The sequence below is a fragment of the Coturnix japonica genome, chromosome 17 (assembly GCF_001577835.2).
Source record: "Coturnix japonica isolate 7356 chromosome 17, Coturnix japonica 2.1, whole genome shotgun sequence".
Classification (NCBI taxonomy): domain Eukaryota; kingdom Metazoa; phylum Chordata; class Aves; order Galliformes; family Phasianidae; genus Coturnix; species Coturnix japonica.
This window is the reverse complement of record NC_029532.1, coordinates 4,267,893-4,286,574: the sequence shown is the minus strand read 5'-3', so window position 1 is coordinate 4,286,574 and position 18,682 is coordinate 4,267,893. Positions and strand designations below refer to the sequence as shown.

Genomic DNA, 18,682 nt, shown 5'->3' with positions numbered 1-18,682 from the left:
TTGTGGCTCTCCCTGCTCCTGTCTCCCTGGAGCCCTCAGACCATGGCTTGGGACCTCCTGTTCTACCAGGAGCTGAAGTGAAGCTGGGGCAGCACAGGCAAGTAATTAATGACGTATTTCCAGCAGCAAATAGTCATGAATCAATGGAGAATCTGCACAGTTTCCACGTGCACCTCTTGCATTTTGCCTGCCACAATATAGCTCAGGTCCTACAACTCATTCCTATGAGGCTCACTCCTATGTTCCTGCCCTTCTGATCCATGTTAGCTTGCAGGCTGTAGGACCTGATTCACTGTGGTGCTGCCCACCTCGGTGCACAGGATGGAGCCTGGAAGAGCTGCACTTGGTGCTGATGTGGGCTCCTGGCACTGCTGATGCTCAGCCATCACTAAGCACTGAGAGAAGCGTGTGCTGTGAGAGACCACCTCCTCCTGTCCCAAAGCAGGTCTACATCTCCTTTATGTATTTCTTGTCTGGTTCTCAAGGCTGGGCCACATGCTGCTCTCTGCTGTGACTGCAGATGATTGCACATCCCAGCAGGACTCCTTGCCCATGACGTCTGTGGAGCACTACTGAGCTCTTAAAGGCTTTCACCCATATTTGTGCTGTGGGATGGGACCTGACAGCTCAGCAAGGAGGAGCTCTGCCCCCATCCCCATCCCCATCCCCATCCCCATCCCCATCCCCATCCCCATCCCCATCCCCATCCCTCCTCAGCCCATTGCTGCACTGCTGGGGGAGATGTTGCTCTGACAGCGTGGATGCCCAGTACTGCTTTGGGGGGGGATCTCCTGGCTGTGGGGGGGGGTCAGCACTTCCAGCCCCTCTGCCCAGCAGTAGGACTGGGATGTGGGATCAAGGTTCCCTGCCCTCATGGGACCCCAATGTTTTACCTCCACCCCCCCCAGTGGTGTGAGCACTGCTCTGCACACACACAGACACGTCCTTACTCAGTAAAATATTTATTCCTCCGTTATTTCACAAGAGTTGTTTTTACAAAAACCAAAACCAAAACCAAAACCTTACAAAAATCTCCAAAAAACACAAACATGCAAAAAAAATTATTAATAATTATTATTATTATTTAAAAAAAAATCAAAAATCCATCTTGTTAGAAGCAATTGAAATGTACAAATGGCAAAGGGAGGGAGCTGGGATGACAGACCACCATCCCTCCATCCTGATGTCCCTCTTGTTGAGGCTGTGATGCTGAGGGATGCTCCACCTTAAGCCAAGAGCGTGGCAAGGGAGGGACCCAAAGATGAGAAAGGCATGTTTTCCAATATATATATATATACATATAGATATTTAGTGAAGAAATATTTATTCCCTGCTATTTTTTTTTTTTAATTTCTTTTAGGTTTACAGAAACAGCATCTGCAAACTATTACATGGGTTTATTTTCATTAATGCTCTCAAAGAGGCAGCGACATTTATATCCCTGTGGTTTCATCTTGTATAACTGAAGGGGGGGGAAAAAAAAAGGAGCCCTGTGCTTTCCATGGGAATGGGACCCCCCGGCCCAGCGCTGTTCCTTGGGGTGGGGGTTTGCTCTGCATGGCAGTGCTCAGCATTGTGGGATCCCCATGAAGCCTCACTCTGGGGAGATCTGCCCTCCCCACCTGGCACACACAGGGGACACCGTGGTCACCGAGGACCAGATGTGGCTTTCCCTGGTGGGAAAGGGAGAGGAAGCTCCTGTGGGCAGGATGTGGGGGGCTCTTGGGTGGGTATACAAAGTGGTTTGGGAGCTTTTGGCCTCGGCATCTCATACTGATGGGTGTTGATCTCGATGGCTGTTGTGGTCATCCTTGGGTCCAATGCTACATTCACTTGTTATCAGCCCCACTGTGCTGGATAGACAAAGCACTCCTAGAAGAACAGGGTTGGTTAGCTGCTCGGATGCTGCTCCTTGCAGTGGGTGATGGAATAGTGCTCCATTGGGTTTGTCCATGGAGTCAGTCCCCCATTACCCCAACGCCGGCTCATCCCACATTGCTGCAGTGCCACCATTGGAAGTTTTCTTCCCACCTCGCAACCAAGAGCCCCCTTGCTGGGCTGTGTGTTGTGGTTGGGAGTACTGCTTCCTTTATTCAGAGACACAGAAAACACCCCATGGAGCCTCCAGGCCTGCGCTCTGTGGCCCATCTGCAGAGCGGCCGCTGGGGATGCTGTGCCTCCGGAAGATGAAGCCTGCTCTGCCCTTGGCACGAAGCACAGGGAGCCGCCTACTCAGCTGAAACCAACAGCTTTTTCCAATTTTCTCTTTCCCTGGGCTGGTTCAATGACCCGGGGCTTTGCAGAACTGCTGGCAAACCCGCAGATGTGGGGCGGTTGTGCCTGGATGGGGTGCAGTGATGTGTTTCCCTCCCCACCCCCCTTCTACAGTTTACAGGCATTGGGGACCCAGCTGTAGGCTTGCAATGGTCCCACTGAGCCCCACAGCTGGCAGTGCATGAGGAGGTGAAGGCCCAGCATAAAGGGGGGCTCTAAAAATTGGCATCGTGCAGCATCGCGATCGTCCCAGCGCTGCGTGCCGTCCCTGTGGGAGGAGAAGACCCAATAACACTTTGGCTCTCCAGGCAAGATACCCAAATTGGTCAAATCCAAAAGTCCAAGATCCTTCCATGTTTGGAAGCAAATTCTTGATCGCTTGGTAAGTCTGTTTGTCCTTGAAGAGCGCGTGGGGGGTATGTGTGTGTATATATAGCCTTTATTATAAGGGTGTGCAGAAAAGCGAGTTTCTAACCAAGTTTGCTCCATATGTGGCTATAGCGATGTGCCACTTCTGGCTGGGACTTGACTCTACCTTCAAGAGGGAAGAGGAGAGGAGAGGTGCTGGGACATCAGATGAGCACTGCGTGGGGCGGGCAGCGGGTTGGTGCCAATCAGTACAGGATCCCCACGTCGAGTCCTGGATGAGGCCATGGGGATCTTCCCCGGTCAGTTCACAGTTGGCACCTGGTTCTGATGCAGGCTGAACTCTTTGGCTTTGAGGCGCAGGCTGGCGATGCTGTTGGCCATGTTCACCCCTTGGGTGGGCGTCGCGGTCCCGCTGGAGCTGTAGGATGGCACAGTGCTGCAGGGGGAGCGGAGAGGGGTAAGGCACAGCCCATGGGGAGCCCCCACATCCCTCTGGCTTCCCAGGCTGCATTGGTGGCTCCCTCTTGGACATCTCCCATCTTTAGCACTTTTATGTGGCTAGATGCATGTGGGAACCCCACAAAGTATGTGCCAGGAAGCCATGCCCTTCACATTAGGAGAGCTGGGAGCTGAAGGGTCTCGCTTCTCCTCCTACACTGGCATGTGGGAAGGGTCAGTGCAGGCCAGGAGGGTCCCTCATGAGAACCAGGCCTCCTCCCACCCACAAAACACATGGTGGGGACTGGCAGGAGCTCCCAAGGTGACCCCCAGTTACATCCCACCTCTCACTCCTTTAACCCCGCAAATCTCCTTGCATCCCCACCAGCAGCACAGGGCTCCCAGGGAGGTGGGTTTGGTCCCACATCCTGCACCCACCTGTATGGGGAGGAGCTGCTCCATGAGAGGTACTCGGGGCTGAGCGCGGTGGGCCGTGGTGCCATGGGCTGCTCAATGGCTGCCTCCTGGCTGTAGGACTTGAGGAGTGACGCTGATCTGTTGGCCAACATTGCCCTCTCATTACGGCGAAACTTGGCCCTCCGGTTCTGAAACCAAACCTGAGTGGGGAAGGGGAGATGTTAATGAGACCTGGGTTGAGCGGGGATGTCCCTGTGTCCATCCCACCACCCAGACCCTGGTGTAGTGTGAGGATGGAGATGGAGGGGTCTGTCCCACCTGGACTCTCGCCTCGCTGAGGTTCACCCTCCTGGCCAGCTCCTCCCGCACGAAGGCATCAGGGTAATGAGTCCTCTCAAAGACCCTCTCCAGAGCCTGCAGTTGGCTGCTGTTGAATGTGGTGCGGTTCCTCCTCTGCTTCTTCTTCCTCTTGGCCACCCCACGGCTCGGGCTCAGGCTCTCACCTGGGGGAAATCACAGCAAAAGCCCCATGAGACTCCACAGCAGCCACCTTCCTAAAGCTTCAGTCTTCATAGAAAGCAACAAATTAAACCCCAAAACACCTCAGAGAACCCCCATCCCCAACAACGAGTGGAGCCACAGCCCATACTCATGGTACCACCGGACCTCATCCACACACCATGAGCAAACACAACCACAGCCCTTGGAGTTCAGCTTCCTCCATGCTAATTTCTGCCTTTCCTTGCCCTCAGAATCACCAAGTGGTTTGATTGGTTTCACCACATCAACCTTGGGCTTCCTTCCAGGCTGAGATAAACCTGTTTTTTGCCACTAAGATCAAGTTTAAGCAAATTTGTGGGGAAAAAATAATGGATACCCAATCCCTGCCTTCATGGGAAAGACATCTTGCTGTCGGTATTCCTGGTGGAGGTACTGGGTAATTATTTTTTTCCCATTAATAAAGCATCTGGATCCAATCTGTACCTACTGGTGGGAAAGTATTTTGGAATTATTTGAGATGTTAATAGCTTTATGGCATCGCTCTGATTCATAGCAGGGTTATATTGGGGTTTTCTGTTCTGTATCAGTGCAGAGGCCGCGATGGCAGGAATTACTGCTCCCTGAGCGTGCAGAGGAAATAAATACTTGCTAATAAACTATCTTGGTACTTATTAAATAGATGTGCAGCATTTGGGGGTGATTCTTGAGTGAGGAACAAAATCTGCTGGAAGGGATATTAGCTCCCCTGCTTTGAGGCAATATGAAGCAGGAAGAAAGTAGAAGTTTCAAGATTGTCTTGGCCTGTAATTCTGAATAACCACTAAACCTCTGCCGTTAGGTTTCCAAGAGATCCTCCATTATCTTTGCACTGGGAATGGCCCATGCGGCCATAGATAGGACATGAACTTCTTGGTAGGGTGAGGGTACCAGGGCTGGTGCCTGAGATACACACGGGTTTGGGGCCTCTTTCCCAGCCAGGAGAATGCAGGCTGCTCTTTGCTGCAGTCCACATAAAGGCTCACTACTAAAATTCCCCAGATTCCCTCCAGCTCTCGTTTCTGCTGCTCCAAATGCTCTGCCAGTCTCCGCTTTCCAGTTGCCCCTTTTAGTTAAACTCCTTTTTTGGTCCTGTTTTTCCTCAGAGAGCTAACGAGCTGCTGGATTAAAATACACAGAGTCCAGCCGTGGTCGACCCGGAGTTTCCTGGGGCTGGGACTGAGCTGGTGCCATCTCTGGAACCAAGGCTTGGGTCAAAACCTGGGGTCAGAAGCCAATGGTCCTCAACAGAATCTGATGAAATGCATAAATGAAATTTATTAACCCCATTTGATTTTCATCCTGGTTTAAATTCTGGCTGTTGGACCTGAAGCTCAGATTGGATAGCAGGGAAAAAATTGTGCCTAGGAAAAGTGATGATGTAGTGGCACAGACTGCACAGGGGTGGGGGGTCACTGTCCATGGAGGTGTTCCAGTGGAGATGTGGCACTGAGTGACACATCAGTGTGTGTGGGGATGGGGGGGAGGTTGGGGATGGGGATTTTGGGCTTTTCCAACCTGAATGACTCTGTGATTATGTGACTTTTCCATAAGTGATGGCTTCTCTTGCCCGCCCTAAATTGTCCAAAAGAAAATAGGATTTCTTAAGTTTCCTCTCCTTAAATGCCCGTGTCCTCTGCTGAGCTTGGAGATGAGACTCAGTGATGAGCGCACATCTTGTCCCCATTAACCCCACCATGGAGCCTTTCTCAGCCACAGAACTGCAGGACCAGATAAATGCTGCCCTCACTGGGGGCAGTCATCACTTCTATAAAGGATAAAGCAGGGCAGCTTTACAGAGATGAGCATCACAAACTGCCCTGCAGTACTCACCAGGGGAGCAAAATTCACCACAACCAGCTTCACCATAACCTTCATGGGGGAGTAACATATCTGTGTCCCGATGGGCTTCCGAGAGCTGTAATTGCCCAAAGTCAATAAGAGCTCAACAATGTGTCATTTTCGACCCCAAAAAGCAATACTTGGGGTGGCTGGGGGGGGTGATATTGGTGAAATCCAAACCCTTGCATTTGTCAGCTCTAATTTTGGGGGGGTTGATGGCAGTGTGGTGGAGGCATTGGCTTGATTGTCCAAGCAGAGGTCAGAGGGGACGTCTCAGCAACCCCTGCTTTCCCTTCGGTGTATTTACTTTCCACTGATTACAATTTCCGCCAAAGGGGAAAAAAGAAAGCAGGAGAAGGGGGGAAATGGGAGGGATAACGTTACTGAATAATGAAGGACGACATCAGGGATGGAAGGATGAGGGGGGCTCAGCAGCCCCATGGATCATGGTGGGACTTGTCCCATGGTTCCAGCCCTCAGGACACCAGGACCACAGAGAACAGCCCCGCACAGGGGAGCAGGGAGCGCGTGGTCATGCACCATTTGCAAAACCAATGGCCCCAGTGCTGCTGGGTCAGGGCGTGTTGATTTAGCTGAGCATGGAGCAAGCTCACTTTTCCAGCTCTTGCCCTCTTTCCCTGTGTTTTCCATAGGAATGATGTGTCAAGAGCCCCAAACCAGCCACCAGTGAGGGCTGTAAGCGGGTGATGTGCACTGCAGCACAGTGACTCACACAGGATTTCCACCCCAGCTCTGCTTTGACTTCCAGCCTCCTCCAGCAAGCACCCAGTGATGCCGTGCCACCCCCAGCTCACTGAGATGCTCACATCTTCCATTCCCAATGGTGTGGAGCTCCACACCAGCCACAGCTTTTTGCTGTTGCATTATTTTGCACGTTCCATTTGTTTGCCAAAGACCTTTAAGCCTGAAATTCCGACCCCCCCACCCAGATGATCCAATCTGCTGTACCATTTACTTTCCTGCTCCTCCTGGAATGGCATTTTTGTGTTGGTTCCCCCCCCCCCCCTTCCTTCTTTCTTCTTCTCGGGTATAATTTAAGGGTTGAAATAGCCTGGAGGGAATTAGCTGTAAATTCTTCCTAAGACAAATAAATTCAGCCCTCTAAGTTTCTACGTTTTTCAAACTGTTGAGAGACGTTTTGGGTTTGTTTTACTTGAAATAATGATCATGGCATATCTGACCCTCAGGCTGCAGCCGGCTCTAACCAAATAAATAGCTTTTATTAATTAAGGTTTATCCTTAACAAATAAAACCCCAATTTGATCTCGGCCGGCTGAATTAGCAAAAATAAACAACTGGTTCTCCGGGCACTTGATGTGGATTTAACAAATTAACGCTGGGCCTTCATCAGGGAAGCCGCAGGGTGGTGGAGGCCTTTTACAGCCAAGAAATCCTTTGGAAAAACAATGTCTTTCGTTTCTCCCATGGTCTCTCTCGGTAAACATGTGGACTCCCTTCATCCCTTTATATACTCCAGGGAAGCGAGGCGAGCTCCAGCGATGACGTCCAGTGAGCTCCATGTGCTCCATTAACCGGTTCCTTGCGGCCATCAGGAGGAAGCGCTGCCCTTGGGGTCGTGATGGGGTTGAGCAGAGCTCTCTGCCCTGGGAATTCCCACCCCCAGGGGTTCCCCGTTATCCAGATCCCTTTTTCCCACAGCTTAGAGGATGAAGGTGTGGGCACAGAGTTGGTTTTGTGCTTGGCCACGAGCGTGACAAAGGATGGAGACATAGCGGGAATGGTGTCTGACTCATATAGTAGGGCACAAAGATGGCCACGGGAGCAAAGATGGAAACCACTGGAAACCACCCATCCCACTGCAGGTGCTGATATCCCCAAATCACCTCCAAAAGCCCAAGGAAGGTAAGAAGCACGCTTTGCTTGGGACAATGCTGCGCCATTCAGAGCCACCTCAGGAGCCTCAAAAAGGCATGGGGATGGGGGTCTGGGGCTGCCATCCTCCTCAGGGCTCTTCTGCTGCCCCATCCCATCCCACAACTGCTCCCTCCCCTTCCAGCCCAGCCCCAGCTCCCTATATCCCAATAAATCCAGAAGCTCAATGGGAGCAGGAGAGCCTGGGGGGGTCCAAATGTGCTGAGTCCGAAGGAAACTTTCTCGGATCAAGTGGCGGACGTTAAAAATTTAAGAGAGGGGTAAGTCTCAGCTACCGGAGAAACATTACAGCAAAATGTTTCCGAGGATGTTTCACCTCATTAATTGTGAAAAAACTGAAACGCTGACACGTTTTTACAGGCTGCCAGTTTTGCTGGGGGAAAAGTGTCTCTGTTATAAAGGAGCAGCAAAAAGCCTGTACCAAAAAAAAGAGGCCAAGGCCGTCCCGGGAGGGTCTTAGCTCCGCTCACTGACAGGCAGCAGCTGGCTGCTTTATGGTCATGGGGTTTGCTGCTGCACCAGCCAGCAACCACCCAGCGCTGCAGATGGATGAGTTTGGACAGCATCCTGCACAGAGGTGCTCCGTGAGCATCCCCCATCGCTGGGGATGGTGTGGGCACCCACTGTGGCCCAAATGAACTGGGAGAGCACTGGGTGTCATTCTGAATCCCTGCAGGGCTGTGCTTGGAGCTCTGTGCTGGCTGCTTTTTGGCACAGCTTGTCTTTAGTGTAGGAAGCATGATGGGGCCATGTAGATCACGAGGGTTTGGGGACCAGAATGGAGCTTGTTTGTTTCCCCAGGGCCAAGGGCCTGATCTTGCCTTTCCCTTCACCAGAACAATCCCACCACGGGGAGAAAACCCCATCCCACGTGGCTGCAGGGTGGCACCAACCCAGGGCACCCACATCACACATCCCTTGGGCTCAGTGCTGCATGTGCCACGTCCCCTCCTGGAGCCATCAGCTGCAGCATCACATGAGGCTTTGGGAGCCCACAAGAGCACCATGAGCACACTGAGGCACCCACCCGGGCTGCAGCCTTGCTGTTTCCCAGCGCCCTTGCTGCTGCGCATTGAAATAGCTGAGCACAGAGCCTGGCAGAGCCATGATAGCTAACAGATGTGTGAGCAGTGCACGAGGAAACGCTCTGCTCAGGCCCTGAGGATGGAGGAAGCCGGGCTGCAGGAATGGACAGGGCTGTGACAGAGCTGGAGCTGCAGCGGGATGGGATTTGGGGATGGACTGTGCTGGGATGGCTGACACTGGGGTGGGAGGTGATGCTGGGACAGACCTCACCATACTGCAATAGCAAAACTCAGCTCTGGCTGCAAAGTGCTTTTCCCTGGGGGTGCCCATCCAGGTACAGGGAGGGTGACACAGTGTTTAGGACATACAACTAATCAGGCAGGGCTGCATAGCAGGAGTGGCTGGCTGCCAGCCAGAGGCTCCTGGCATGACAATCCCAGCCTTCCTCCCCCACGGCAAAAAACTGAAAACTAAAAAAAAAAAAAAGGAGGAAAAAAAAGGTGATTTCTTGAAATTTAATAAGCAAAAGCCCATAGAGAGGCCGCCCCAATGGCATCTGGCACTGAAACCCAACACCAGTCCTCCAGGTTAACATGCTGCCCTAATTGCATCAGGGTCATTGCCAAGATCGAGGGAAGAAAGCATATGGGGACCAGGGGACAGCCCCATGGGGTGCCCCCTCAGGCAGCTGGAGGCAGCAGGACCAGAACCTGGCACCCACTCCCCCCATCTCCACCTTTTTGCAGCCAAAAGGGCATTTTCCAGGCGGAGATGCCACCGAGCCCCATTCCAACACCAATCACCTGCCCCAAACCCATCCTGCAGCCCACAGCCACCACTGGAGCATCCCAGGATGGGATCACCAACACACTGGGGTGGTGTGATGGTGGCTGTGAGCTCCTGTCCCCATACCCCACTCTGAGCACCCCATGGGCACGCACGTACTCATCCCACAAACCCTCTCCAGCGAGCAGCATTGCCGTCCTTCGGTCTGGTTTTCATTTGAGGTCGGTGGCCCCTCGCCAAATTTATTGTAAAACATTCATTTTAATAAGTGGCTCGTATCTTTTCTCCCTCTTTTTTTTTTTCTGCTTTCCCCCAGACCAAACCCATTTAACTATTTGTGGGTTAACACACAGCCCCGCTGGGCGCAGGTGTGATGATGCTGGGGATGAGAGGGGGCTGTGTTGGGGTCCCGCTTGCATGGAGCACCTCAGAGCTGAGACCCCTCTATTCATCACACCACTGCCATCCCTCCTGTCTCCTTCTTGCCACACTGAGACCCCCGAGACCCACCCAGGAGCTCAGTGTGGTCATATTGGAATTAGTGCTGGGTGCAGCTCAGCCACCTCTGGGTGCTCACTCACAGATCCCATAAAGCACAATGCGCTCCCCCAAAGGCTTTGACAGATCTGCTTGATATGTCACGATAGGGATCTGACTGCGTGATGTCACGATACAGAACAGCCACTGAAAACCATGACACACAACATGCTGGGGTTGGAGCACGAAGGGGATGGTGCCTGGTGGTTCCATTCTGACAATTGTTTCAGGTTTTATACACCTCTAATACCAATAGAAACACTTCAGCCTCTTTTAATTCAAACAAAAACAGGGGGTTGGTTTCTTTTTGTTTTTGGAAGGGAGGGAGCTGGGTCTTTTCCTTCAGTTAAAATTCCCCCCGAGGTCTTTACAGCCCCCACATCACAGACACATGGCTGCCAAACTGAAAATGGAGGGGAATGGGTGTCCCACATGGCCATGCAGCCGTGCTGATCCATGCACACCAGGGTGCAGCAGGACCCCTCCATTCATTCCCTGCTCAGAGGGAATGCCACATTGCAGTCCCTGTCACAATGCCCTGCACTGCTTGGGGTGCCCAGCCCAGCCCCGCAATGCTCTGTGTCCCCTGTGGGACCCCTCTGCATGGCTCAGGGTGCACTGTAACCTCCCCATCAATGTTTTGCACAGCTCACGGTACAATACATCCCCCCCCATCTTAATACTGCAATGCTCTGCACAGCTTGTATACAATGCAACTTTCCCCCCAACACCGCAACACCCTGAACAGCTTGTGTGCAATGCAACTCCCCCCCACAATACTGCAGTGCCCTGCACAGCTTGAACACAATGCAACCCCCCCCCACACACCATCAATGCTTTGCACAGCTCCAGGTGCAATACAACACCCCCTGAACACTGCAGTGTCCCGGGCACAATGTGATCCCCCCCACACACCCCATCCATACCTTGCTCAGCTGCTATGCAAACCAACATCCCCTCCACCATCAACTACCCTATAGGGTGCAATTCAACCCCCCCAGCACACACACACACACACACACATGCCCCCGGGGAGGCACAACCCCTGCAGCAATGCCTTCTCTCCCCCTTTGTGCATCCCCCCCCCCCCAACCCTGCAGCTGTGCCAGGAGGGCCGTGCCCCCCACCCCCTCCCCACACCCCTCCTGCCATGTGCTCCCCCGCTCCCCTGCCATGTGCAAGCCAGTTTCCTCGCGTGTGAAGGCGGCAGCCTCTCAGCTGCAGTGGCTGGAAAGGACGGCGCCTGAGCACATCTGGTTCAATGCGAGCGCCTGGCGCCTGGCTTAGCCGCAGTCTCCATTCGGAGACGCACAGACTTTAATAGACTCATACAATTCTTCCTGATCTATCACTGCAGCCGCAGCTGAAAAGCTGCTTTATTATACCCGCTCCAAAGGGGGAAGAGGAGGGAAGGGGAGGGGGATGGCGGCTGCCACTGCCGTTTTCTGAAGGCTGAGGAGCTCCACGGCTTCTCCCCGCAGCACGGGGGGCACCTCGTTCGGCCTCCAGCTCAATTAGAACCCGCCCGGTGCCATGCATCGCCCAGGGATGGGCTGCAGGGTGGGGGCTGCGCTCTGCCATCCTTGTGTCCCCAGGGGTGTTCCCAGCCTGTGATGGGGCAATGTGCTCTCCAAAGTGTCCCCTTTAGCCCCAAACCCATCATCTTCTTTTCCCCCATATAGCTCAGAAGGGTTTGATCCTTACCCTCCCCCCCCCCACTCAAGGTTTCTGATGCCCACCCAATGCTCCTCAGCAGTCTTTACATTGGATGACCCCTTTGGCTAGAGAGGGGTGCTGAGAAGGGAAGGTCTCTGCGTGGTGTAATGATGGGAACGCAACAAGGGTTGGGGCTTTAGAAAAATCTCTCCAAAATGTGGGGGTGCCCCTCTCCTGTGGGCACTGGAAGTTGCCTTGAAAGCCCTACTCAGACCGTTCCTATGGGTTTTCCTATTCCCATCCTCCCCGGACATTGCTGACCCCATGTCAAACAGATCCATGACAAACCCAAATCCCTGACCCCTCCTGTCTCATTTTAAAGGATGCTCTGGGCTTCCCCACAGCACAGTGATGCTATCCCAGCCCCGCTGTCCCCCCACACCCCCCCATAGGATAAACCCTTCCAGCTGCAGATGGGAACCCGATGCCAACCAGGGGACTTCACCACAGCAAAGCAGCCAGCCCCATCCTGCCCCCAGCCCCATCCCTTCAGCTCCATCACTTCCCAGCCCCAGCGGGAGGGGGATGGGGGGTGGAGAAATTGCCCAGTGCCGGAGGAAAGCAGCGCTGGGAAAGGGGGTGACAGCCCCACTCCCTGGGAGGGAGGAAGGGTTCCTAACGAGGCAGCCTCAAAGCTCTAAATCATTTCATCAGCCTCCCAGCTACAGACACACGCCCAGGCTCTCTTAAAATGCTGATTCGTTGAAATTCGCCCATCTTGGCCGCGTGGAGTCAAAATTTCATATTTTTCCCGTGAATCAGCCCCGTTCCCTGAAATAACAGCCCGAAAGGAGAGGGGAAATAGTCTCGCCCTGAGCTGTTCCTGATCACAGCAGACACAACAGCCGGGGGGTAGCGAGGTGTCCCTGTGTCCATAGGGCTGTGGGGGCTCCTAATGGACCCCCACATCCCCACTGCACCCCTGTCCCCTCCATAGCACCACAAGAGGTTTTCAACCCCATTCCTATAAGCATCCCTGCTCCAGGGAAAGAAAAATCACAGCACTGAGAAATAAGTGTGTGTGTGTGGGGGGGGGGGGGGGGGGATGGGACTTTCCTGGCCCAGCCAGGCATTTGGTTTAGGATTTTTCTCCCTCCCAGCACATGCTGCAGGGGGTGTCCTACAGCCCCTATGGGGGTGTTCAGCCCATCTGTGGGCAAACTAACCCAAGTCAGAGCCCAAGTGCTGCTGATCTACTAGGGCCTGAATGCAGCCCAGGGCATGGAGCATCCCCTGCCATGCAGGGAGGAGTGCGACAATGATCCTGTGGCATCCCCTGGGGTCAGAGGAGGATGGAGGAAGGTTGGTACTGGGGTGTTTCCTTGACAGAAACTCCATTTAGAAATGGGATCCCTTTTTGCCCACACCCACACCTGGCAGCCGTTTGTGTTGTTTCTGGGTTCTTTTTGCAGGCTCTGACCTACATCAGCCCAACCTCAGCCTCTCGCCCTGCCTGTCCCATCAGAAGAGCATCGCTCCTGCCTGCTCTGTGGCTTTCCATGGACACCTGGGCACCAGCCCCAGCCTACCCACAGGGAGCAGGTCCCATGGCAGCAGCATGGGGTGACAGCGGTGGAAGGGCCCCATGTGGGGAGAGGAAGCCTTGCTGTAGGGCCTGCATCTCAGGCTGGGGGTCAGGGTTAAGGTGGGCCCTTCCCCAGAGCCCCTCATCTCTTTGACAGGGATGTGCTCGGATCCCCGGAGCGGCTGGAACTCATCAGTCTCTGCAATGGGACACGTCAGGCTCCCAGCCCCTCACATGTCACCAGCCCCACACTAAGTGCAAACAAATGGGGCAGGAGATCCCCGACAGCAGAGGATTAATGAATTAATTACAGGGCATTCATCAATGATCGATTAATCAATCAATATGTGTGACTGGTGCTGCACCATTAGGTGAGTGCTGGGCTTGGGCACTGAGCACAGACTGCATCCCCCTGCACAGAGGTGAGCTGCCTGTCCCGGTGTGTGCATCCCTCCTTGCATGGTGTGGGCAATGTCCCCAAGCAGGCAATGGGAACAGAGATGGTGACACTGTCTGTGGGCATCATGGCCATGCAAGGCTCGTTCCTGTCCCAGATCTGTGTGCCACCCAGCATGGCCATACAAGGACTGAGCGGCTCTCATCCCTCAGCTCCCCCCTTCAGTGCCACCCTGCCTGGTTCTGCTATGTGTGGACAATGCAGATGGGCACTCACAGCCGATGCTGTTCTGGGGAGCAGCACGGGACTGTGGGTGATGTAAATCCCACAGCTCAGCCCTGCTGCCTTTCTCAAGATGAAATAGGGTGCAAGCAGCCCCAGCCCTTACTGGGCATCATCATTGTCTGGTGGGCACAACTGAGGGGTCCCCACATTGGGACCCCAAAACAAGCATTTAGGAAGGTAGGAAAAGCCCAGTGGAAAAGTGTCTCAGTGGGGGGCAACCGCCCAGCCCTGACCTCAGAAAAGATCCCTTTCCAATTTCCATTTTCATCAGGTCCTTACTTCACTTCTCCCTTCTCACCTGCCCTCATTCATGACATTAGAACCAATTCACCATAGCATCGTCCCCTCAGTTGCACGGTGGGACCAAAGGGAATTTCTCTGCTCTGCACTCAGGTGATGGGATGGGGAATGAGCTGCTCTGCCCAGGGCTGTCCCCTCACCCCATCCCATCATCCACTCCCATCCCTTTTGGGAGCAGCCAAAACAGCACAGCCCCAAAGCGCCCATTGGAGACAGTGCCCAGCTCTGCTCCCACCCCCAGGCAGCACCAAAAGCAAGTTCATTGTTTGAAAAGCCATCAGTCAAGGCCCGCTGGCTAAAATTACCCTCCTGCTTTATCATCTTGAGAACATTAAGGGCTGTTGTTAACAGATGTTTCGCGTTACACATTATTTGTTAGTCTAATGAAAGGAGGTGAACAAGCTTTCAAGACCTCAGAAGTTGTGTGGAAGGGTTTGATGGGAGGCTGCACTGCTCCAGGGGATGATGAGGAGGATGGGGATGAAGATGGGGACAAGGATGAGCCCTCACTGCCCCTTTGGCTCTTCCTCCACTGCTGAGCTGTGCAGCTCTCGGCCTGCATCCAGGAGGAGGAAAAGATGAGATGGTGGAGAGGAAGATGAGGGAAAATGCCTTCACTTAAGGATGCCCATAACGGAGAACGTTACTCTCCTCTGCTGTCATCACACTGATGCCAAGAGCGTTGCAGATGCAAAGGCTGTGTGGCATTTATGATCCTTATCTTGGTTTAGGAAACTGCATCCCATACACTGGGCATTGGGTCCCACAAGCTGAGGTTTGCACCAGCATCCTCATTCATCCTCCTGCAGGCTGCTTGCAGCTCCCATCGCTCAGGTATCTCCATTTGGGATCACAAGAAATGCTTCCACTCTTGAGTTGCTCACATTGTCTTCAGCCTCATAACTTCACAGAAACAGGTGCCAGTGGGAAATATCCCCCCTAGTCCAGTGATGCCAAACACTGCAAGGCTTCTGCCCCATCAGGAATGGGTTTTTTGGGGTAAAAACTGGCCTTGGGAGGATCTGCCAGATCTGTCTCACTATGCCATGCTGCATGCAGCCCCTCCAGCCCCCCCAATGTACAGTCCCATTCACAGCCCCATGGTCCCAAAGGCAATGCGGGAAGTGCAAACAAAACCCAAGGGAAGGGGAGGATGGATGGGAAACAACACCAAGAATCTCAGCTGCCAGCCCTGAAATCAGTACCCAGTGTCCTGAGCAGAGGGCAGAGCTGGGGTTCCAGTTGTGCTGGGAATAAGATGTGGTTGGGAAAAGGATGTTTCTGACCCAAATCACAACGTGAGGGCTGCTGGGGGGGACACAAGGATCCCTCTACTCTTCCCATGAGCCCCTCATTGCAGCTCTGTGGCTGGGGCATCTCTATACACCAGGTTGGCCCTGTGGCACGGCCAGCAGCGCCCCGGGGATGGAGCCCAAATCCCAGTCCAGGGCAGGTTTGGGGATCCCGGGTCCGGGCTGGGGACAGGCAGTGGGTCTGCACCTCCACTCCCTTCTCCCTCCCACTATCCTACAGCTTGAGGGAGCTCTGGGAGCCTCCAGGTGCCCCCATAGCGGGTCTTTGCCTTCAGGTCGGGGCCAACCTTCTCGCTCCAGAGCCGGGATGCGGCCGGGTAGAGCGGGCTTGTCGTGTTCGGGACCGAACGCGGCGAAACCCAGAGCACCGGGGCACTCCCCGTTCCCAGCCCGGCTCCTACCAGCCCCGAGGGGAGCGCCCGGACAAAGGCAGCTCCGTGCCGGTGTCCCGGTGCCAACGGCGGGGACCCGCAGCTTTCCTTTCCACCGGTCCCGGAGCCCGAGAACCGGGGCGGGGAGCGCCGGGAGGGCCAAGCAGTCCCGGGACAGACAGGGAGCTCGGCACCGTCCCGTCCCGGTGGCGGCGGGGAGGCGGCCGTTGCGGTGCCCGCGTCCCTCTGTCCCCACGGCGCGGTGTCCCCTGTCCCGTCCGTCGGTGCTTTCTGTGTCCTGGCGGCTCCGATCCCACAGATATCCCAGATCCACCCCAACAACCCACGGCGACGGTGCCCCCACAACAGCCCCCACCCCACCTCGTGGGTACCCCGCGCCCCTTTGTCCCCCGCGCTCAGCCCTGCCCGGGGGGTGGGGGGGAGAGCGGGGCCACCCCACACCCCGAGGCTGCGGGTAGAGATGGGGGCCCATCCCGGGACTTCGGTACTCACCGTCCTGGGGTGCCGCCTCGCTGCCGCTGCTGCCTCCCGACGGCTCCGGCATGGCCTTACTGCCGGCGGAGGGTGGGGGGCCGGCGGGGGGGGCCCCGTTCATCCCGGCCGCCACCTCCTCCAGGTCTAGGAGATGGCTCACGCTGAAGTTTTTCCGGCTCTGAGGGTTTTCGGGCGGCTCCGGACCGCGCACGGTGCTGGGGGCGAACGGTTTGTCCATGGCGAAGGCTGACGGCGAGTCCATGGCTCCCACCCCCACCGGCCCGCAGCCCACCCCGAGGTGCCGGGCCGCTCTCCGGCCCCTTTCCCTTCTCCAACCCCCCACCAAATAATAATAAAATAATAATAATAATAATTAAAAAAATAATACAAATCCCGGCTGCCCTGCGAGTCCAGCTCCCTCCCCAGCCCCTGTTCCGCCTTGTGCTGACGTCTGGGGAAAAAACCACGCTCCCAGCCCAAACTTTCTTCCCCTGCTCTTTGCTCTGGAGCTGTTCAAACAAACGCCCCTACACCGAGCGGGGCGGCCCCTCGCCCCCCGGTACAACGACCCCCGGGGTGGGGGGGAATCACCCCCTGCGCATCCCCCCCCTCCAGCCCCGCTTTAAGTGCTTCTCTCAACAAGTGTAAGTGGCTGCGCTCCGTGGGGAGAGCCGCGCTTCTCCGACTCCAAATGGGGCTGCGAACGGGTCACCCCAAATGGTGACCCTCCGGGCCCACCCCTCCACCTACATCCCACCCTCCGGGCCCCCATCAACCCCGGAGCGAGGTCAGCTCCGTTGGGAACAGCCTGGCTCTCTCCCCTTAATGAGATAATTACGTCCTGCACCGCAGTTACGAACTCATAGGCTGCTTCCCTTGGGGTTAGAGAGAGAAACCTCCCTAATGAAAACCAGCCACCGGGCAGGGGGGGAAAAAGGAGCTTTTCCTCTTTAAAAATTCGACAGATAGAGGTGTGTGTGTGTGTCGATGTGTTCGTACGTAGGGACGGAGGAGGCGGCGTGTCCGGCTGCGGGGCGATGGGCTGAGGACGGGCTGAGCGCCGCACCTCGGACCCCCGCATCCCCCCCATCCCACACCCCGCGTGTCCCCTCTCACCGCCTCTATCTTCTCCACGCGGAATTTCCGAGCTCGCAGAACCCTTTCCCACCCATCCCAGCCCCCGGAGGAGCTGTTTTAACATTGGCCGAGAGCTTTCCTCGCTCTCTTTCCCTTCGAGCAGAGAGGGGAGCGCATTTCGATGCAATCCGCTGCTGCCAAATCTGATCTTCCTGACGGGGCAGCGGTTTCCCGGAGCTCCGCAGATTGAGGCTGAAGGCAGATTTTGGCAATCTACGAGTCCGCTGTGTGTGTTGGTGGGGGGGGGGAGCTCCCAGGGTGCTCAAACCCAACCCAACCCGTCCCAGCCTCCCTCTATTGAGGTTTATTGGCCTCAATGTTTGGCCCCGGGGTTGTGTTGCTGCAGCCCCGGCGTCCCCTCTGCTGTGTGACCGCGGGGATGGAGGCACCGCTCGGCCGCTCGCTCAGTGCCCGGGGGGGGGCTCCGTGCACAGCCCCCCTTGGCTCCTCACCTCCCTTTTCTCCCACTATAACCATCTCTTCCCAGCACGGAGGTGACGGAGCTGGAGGGACAACGTGGCCCTACGGCCGGAGGTGTCCCCTCAAAGCACGGGGTCCAGCCACCAATGTGACAATGGCTCCTGATGGGGGGCAGCCACGTGGACAGACCCCCCTCCTTCCCCTTCTGCTTATCCAGGGCCGACGTCTTTCATTCCATCCGCGGCATTAAATAATTAAACGGAGGGGAATAATCACCAGCAAAACCCCCTCGGGTTCGCACTTCCTCGGGCCGTCTGACGGCCGATAGTTTCGGGGGCTGAAATTCGACCTTTTTAACATATATATACATCCATTCTGCAACGATCAAAGCGGATCGGAGCTCCAAAGGAAAGAAATAGGAAGGGGGAAAAAAAAAAGAGGAGAGGCCAAGCGTTTTCTTTACCCCGATCCTCGCGGCCGGCTGAAGTTTCTTTAGACACGCAAAGATTTACACACCTTTCTGCGGGGTGCCTGCAGTTCCCCACCGATCCTCACGCATTTCCACGGGCAGGATAGGAACAGT

General features: G+C 55.2%; 1 protein-coding gene across 2 annotated transcripts; it reads right to left on the bottom strand.

The window, feature by feature from the left end:
- Positions 1 to 946: 946 nt before the first annotated feature.
- Positions 947 to 17,619, bottom strand: PRRX2 (paired related homeobox 2). Of its 2 annotated transcripts, none has more exons than XM_015879380.2 (4): positions 16,561 to 17,619; positions 3,817 to 4,001; positions 3,520 to 3,698; positions 947 to 3,061 (listed from the first exon to the last, which is right to left on the bottom strand). In XM_015879380.2, the coding sequence occupies exons 1-4, from the start codon at positions 16,802 to 16,804 to the stop codon at positions 2,944 to 2,946; spliced, it is 726 nt and encodes a 241-aa protein (XP_015734866.1). In that variant the 5' UTR covers positions 16,805 to 17,619; the 3' UTR covers positions 947 to 2,943. The 2 variants fall into 2 exon arrangements, with proteins under 2 accessions (XP_015734866.1, XP_015734864.1); XM_015879378.2 differs by having other exon boundaries at positions 947 to 3,079; positions 16,561 to 17,616.
- Between the last annotated feature and the right edge of the window lie 1,063 nt (positions 17,620 to 18,682).